We start from the raw sequence: 5,867 nt of genomic DNA on the forward strand, positions 1-5,867 counted from the left end.
TGCCCGCCTGGCACCAAGCTTGGCCCCAATGGAAGTTGCATCCCCAAGGACAGTGATGATGGAAGTGGCTGCCCGCCTGGTACTAAGCCTGGCCCTAGTGGAGGTTGCATCCCCAAGGATGACAATGGCAGTGGAAGTGGCTGCCCGCCTGGTACTAAGCTTGGCCCCAACGGAGGTTGCATTCCTAACGATGATAATGGCAGTGGAAGTGGTTGCCCGCCTGGTAGACAGTGGGGGTGGTGGTGGCAATGCATTCCGCCTACTGTGGCTGTCTAGACTTACAAGGCCGATGACTATCCAAGGCTCCAATGCCTGGGCAAAGTCATTGAAAATGAGATGCGTGCCGTTCCTCCAGATGAGACATTCAGTTGTAAGCCTAGGTTAGGTATCTTGGACCCGCAAGGTTTCCGGTATTGTTTCTCTCACAAGTCTATGGCTTGATTACGGTGTCCTTAGTGAAAATCCAGCGATAGGGAGGTTTTCGAACAGGCCTGCATTCTGCTATGAGAAGTCACATTGCGGGTGTAGGTGAACATAACAAAAGCATTCAGTTCCTCTCAATTTGATGCCTCGCAGTCAATACTTAAGTAGCACTATGATTATTCTGGCAAGAGAGGTCCATTCCGAAGTCAAATGAACTAATACCAGCTATGCTTGACCTTGATAACTTGTCTGTACAGCCTGTGCGCCCTGAAGCGACACTGTAAACACTTCAGAATTAGATTCAACAGATATACTGCACCAAAATCGCCAAGGCACGACGAAGTCTTTGTTGATAAGCATGATGTGTTTCGAAGTAATGTGTATATCTTATCGATCGGATCTTTGACCTCGGCAAGGAGCTACTCATTTCCATTTGTGCCCTTTCCAGATCCTCCGGAGCTGTAACAAGGATGTGATGGGTCTAGAACAAGCTCAAAAATTCTAAGACACTCTTAGCCAGACATGGATACAGTAGAAAATCTTACTTTAGTCTATATAAAGTAGTACCGGTTGCGGTCAGAGCTCAACTGAGATAGGTTTGTATTAATGTGTTGCTTTCATGCCCAAGATTCTTGCGAGTGCTTAATGCAATACAATTTGAACATCAATTGCACCTTGAGCTTATCGAGGATCAAAATACATTGCTTGTACATCTGCTTTGGAAGGTAACTGCCTACATGTATTGTACTTGAGGTGCTTGTGATGGTCAAGTAATGCTTCTAAGACTGTCATTAGGATCAGGTCCTTTTGTCGAGAAGAGCGATTAGTAGCCCACCTCTGAGTAGATATTACCCTGTTATGATATCCCCGGACTTATCACAGTTTCTGGTGTAGGCTAATTGAATAAAGCTGAGATCGTTGTTCTTACAAGCGAATTGCATACCACATCTAGCTCACTCTTGCTGTATCTCAGACTGTATGCAGACCCAGTTGAAAAAATTCTGTGGGCGATCGAATTCTGCTGGAAAAGAGAAGCGTTTTTAGAATCGGATTTCCCATAGGATGCGAGGTTCACTTCAAAGTGGGTGATCTTGACTGCACATATGGGCTTCATAAGTGAAACTACACACATGTATTTGGTTCCTCAGAATATACGCGTCATATATTTAATAGTCCATAGTTACATCATCTATTTAATTGGCTATTGTTTTCTACGTGATTCTGGCCGGCCCACAATCTGGATGTGCCCTAGGGTAATTTCCACAGCTGTGGTTCGGGACGGATGCCATTGACCGAAACCGGAAGCAGGTCTAACAATCTTAATTTAGGGTTCAGCGTCTCTTTTCGAAAACAGCAAGCCCGATAAAATCCCCATGGCTATATTGGGGACGGTGTGCACGAGTCTTCATGAATATCACTCCCCACGAACTCTTTTTTTGCCAACGCAGGCCCAGATGTAGCATGACGACAATTTACATCAGACTTATGCTTGACATCATCCATTTTAGATAAAGTATCATTATTCCACTGAGCTTCCTAGGGTAGTACGAGTGTCTTTGAAGCACCTTATGATATCACAAGGAATCCAACAGTAGGAGCTAGATTTAGTCATACTGTAAAGTATTAACTAAACCATCCTACGTAAGACGCACCCACTATTGGTCATATTGCTATTACTGAGGGGCTCATTCAAAAATTGTCTAATCCCAAGGATATAGACTGGTAGAGAGTAGAAAGTAGATATAAAAGAAAACCGAGCCCCTCAACATTCCTTCTCGAGTTTCCACATTCCACACCAATTTTCTACACCCCCCCTCCCTTGAACAAGAGTATTTTCATTATGTTGTTTCTTGTTTCGTTTATCCTTCTTCTACAGTTGGCCTCTCTCTCGGTTAGTGAGAACCCTGGTTCTTGTATCTCAGGAGCTGGCGGTCAAGGCCATGCAAACTACCAGATATGCTGTCCAACCGCTGGAGCGACCGGGGTTGAGATGCTGGATACTGGACGTTTTCGTTATACCTGTAATGCATGGATGAGTGGGTACGATACCACCTCTCGTACTGCTCATACTGCTGCAACATGTGCGCGGCTCTGCCTTGATGATGAAAAGTGCAGGGCAAGTACCTGGATGAGTTCCCAGTCTCGTTGCTTCCTGACCCGTACAGCGGAAGCACACACCAACACCGACGAGTACAGTACAGGGTACCTAGCCCTGGAAAAGCTAGCAGGTCAGGATCTTGACCAAGCCTGCCAGTCGCGTGTTGATGCTGCCAATCAGGCCGCGCAGGAGAGCGTGGCAGCGGCCAACAACGCGTGCCGGATCAGTGTCGCAGCGGCAAATACGGCTTGCGAGACCCGCGTCGATGCCGCCAATCGAGCTGGCCAAATCCGTGTTGATGCGGCAAACGAAGCGTGCAGGACGAGCGTTGATGCAACGGTGGCCTCATTACAGACACAGATTAAGTCGTGTATTAGCTTCACGGACGAGATCTATAATCAAGCCGACCGTATGTTTCCGTTGTCCCATTCCTTAACTGATTAGTATTGAGGTATATTGATTTTGCGAACCGCAAATTTGCAGCAACCGGCAAGACGCAAGACGACGTACCATTGGAAGAGTTTCAAACAGTGACGATTGAAGATCGTACATACAGGGTTTATTATCATCAAAGTAAGTTGCCGGGTGACATAGCGCTTGCTTAGCTCTACACATTCTGTTGAAATCAGGAGATTAGCTACGGCTATAGCTAATGGTAACTATAGGCACGCTGGCTGATGCTCCAGTATATGAGAGCCGGGATATCAACTCGTTGGCGGCTTGCCTTAAGTTATGTGACGATGCCGAACGGAGCGGATGTGTACGAGTGAATTACGAACCCGGACAACGCAAATGCCGGCTTTTCAATGGGTCGACCAATCGTGAAATCTACCGCTCTCACAACAACCACATGATCTGGCGCGTCTGAAAAGCCTTAGATAAGGGCTAGAAGAGAGCAGGAACAGATCTTGATCCGCCTCCGTCGGAAAGTCTGCGGTATTTGAGCGGAAACTGATCACGACCTGTACTATAAAAACTTTCATCATAATTGTCGTACAGATCAGTTCCTTGCTTGTTATCAGTCAAGCGTATTTGTTGATTTTGGTTTCTTTTGTTTTTTTTTTTCTCTGGAATGTGTATTTGATACGTCTTACGAGAGTGAATGCTTGAAACTGTTAATTAGGTCTGTACTGGGTAAGTTACAAAGTAGACATTCTTTTCCTTAAAAACATTATATCTGTAGAAAGCTATAAAATTATCGCTTCACTAGAACAATATGTCCAGCTGTACTCTACTACTGCAAATGGTAGTTATTTTGTAGTGATTGTCTCAATTTATTTAAGTTCTATTAACGTCCGGGGGCCCTGGAGCCCCCGTGAGTCTGTTTGTTACAGCTAGCTACGAAGATACTTTCTCAAAGCCCAAGAACTTGCCCAGTACGCCAAATTCTTCAAAACATGATTCAACGCAGCCCCATATATGGAAAAATAGCTATCCAGCCTTCCCTGGTCCCATGTTACATTAGGGGTTACATTTATCAGAAAAGGCGTTGAGAGAACAAGGAAATCACCAAAAGGTAAAGTAGCACATGTGATAAGAGGTGCTTTTATCTCTAAGACTCTAATCCACAAGGGTTGGTCTGATGGACCTTCATCAGACCTAGGATGGGGCCCGGTAGGCATTCTGATTGGCTGGTATATAATCCACAAGGGTTGGTCTGATGAACCTTCATCAGACCTAGGATGGGGCCCGGTAGGCATTCTGATTAGCTGGTATATCTCCAGATATAATTTATTAGACTAATATAATACAATAGATTAGGAGAGGAAGTAACTAGCTAAATTACTTAAAATTATACTAGATTATAGAAGTATTACTTATTATTACAGGATAGATAGATTATACTGATTAAAATATGTCTTTGAACAAGAAGAAATAGCTGAAGAGCTATTTTATCTATTTATATGAAATTCTTTTAGGTGTGTATGAACTAAGCTAGCGCTAGTTTAGTGTATAGTATATAAGACCTTAGGCACTAACTAGTGCCTGAAGCTGAGCTCTATATCAGGGTCTTAGTCCTATAATAGAAGCTTCTCTCTTCTTCCTTATCTCTCTTTGTGGTTTATATTCGTACGATCAGTAGTACAGGTTTGGGGTAATAGTTCTGTACTTTAGTTTCCTTCCCAGGCAGTGTTATAGCTGGTTAGTAGATAGTATAAGTACAGACAGAGCTTATTTTATTTACTATTATTCCCTCTGTCGTACGATTCCTCTTGATCTAGTGAATCTAATGGTTCTCTAGTGAATAGAACTTTCTTTGTGCAGCTTGCATAACCAGTTCTGGGGATATGATTAGGCTTAGTCATTAGCTTTGTATAGAATATATAAAGTACTATATAAGAAGACTATCCCCCCCTAAGTTAGTTCTCTTTTTTTTTTTTTTTTTTTTTAAGTATCTTCTCTTTCTTCTCAGTTTACTCTTCTTTTACTTATATAATTTACTATTATCTCTTTCTTCTACTATATAATATCTCCTCTTTCTAATTCTGGAGCTAATAAATCTAACTAATTAGATAATTCTCTTAATTCTATTTATTATAATCCCTCTTAAACTTCTACTTCTATCTCTAATTATAATTTATTCTTTATTCCTGTGTGCTATTCGACTATCTATAATACTTATACTAGTGATCCTGAGTGTTAGGTTACTATATGATTTTTAGTATATAGAAATAAGACTTTGCTTTAACTTTGTTATACTTAGGATTAGTAGTATGTTTAGTACTTTTCTTATTATAAATTCAAGATAAGAGCTGATGCTCTTACTATTACTTAGATAAGATAATCTAGTATTCTTATATAAAAAGCTAATATTATTAGATATATACTAGGTACTTCTCTTATATTAATAGTCTCCTAATTATATCTTGTGGTTTGGTTGTGCTATATTACTATAAGTATAATAATTAAATAAAATTTTGATAGACTATTTAACTATCTGGATGATAGGGAGGTGCTTGTACTAGGTATAAGTTTAAGAATTATAGTATTTACTATAGGTACTATAACCTAGATAAGTCTAAGTATAAGTCTATAGCTATTACTACTCTCCCTTGTAATATTATTAAAGAGTTGACCGACTGAATATAGTATATAATAGAATTTAGTTTAGTAGTAGCTGATTTCTTTTATTAGATTAAGTAAAGCTTCCTCTAGTTAGTTTAGGAGAAATAAGAGACCTCTTAATTCTTTTTCTTTTCTTCTTTTCTTTTATTTTTCTTTCTTTTAATTTATAGAATTAGAACTAAAGAAGAGTTATTAATAAGTAGTAGTTTTTTATTATTATTTATTATTATTTCTTTCTTTTCTCTCTTTTTTTTTTTTTTTTTTTTTTTAGCTGTTATTT

General features: G+C 40.4%; 2 protein-coding genes across 2 annotated transcripts in view; both read left to right on the forward strand.

Moving 5' to 3' along the window:
* Positions 1-410, forward strand: part of BP01DRAFT_361536 (uncharacterized protein) — a 1,516-nt gene extending 1,106 nt beyond the window's left edge. Inside the window, exon 2 of the mRNA XM_025576175.1 lies at positions 104-410. Within this exon, the coding sequence (XP_025426103.1) occupies positions 104-276 (173 nt within the window). The 3' untranslated portion in view covers positions 277-410. The remainder of the gene's footprint in view (positions 1-103) is intronic.
* A 1,853-nt stretch (positions 411-2,263) lies between these two features.
* Positions 2,264-3,389, forward strand: BP01DRAFT_370171 (uncharacterized protein; the record flags this gene model as incomplete). Its single annotated transcript, XM_025576589.1, has 3 exons — positions 2,264-2,930; positions 3,005-3,094; positions 3,187-3,389. The coding sequence occupies 3 exons, from the start codon at positions 2,264-2,266 to the stop codon at positions 3,387-3,389; spliced, it is 960 nt and encodes a 319-aa protein (XP_025426104.1).
* Positions 3,390-5,867: the final 2,478 nt, after the last annotated feature.

This window comes from Aspergillus saccharolyticus (genome assembly GCF_003184585.1).
Source record: "Aspergillus saccharolyticus JOP 1030-1 unplaced genomic scaffold BP01scaffold_84, whole genome shotgun sequence".
Lineage (NCBI taxonomy): Eukaryota > Fungi > Ascomycota > Eurotiomycetes > Eurotiales > Aspergillaceae > Aspergillus > Aspergillus saccharolyticus.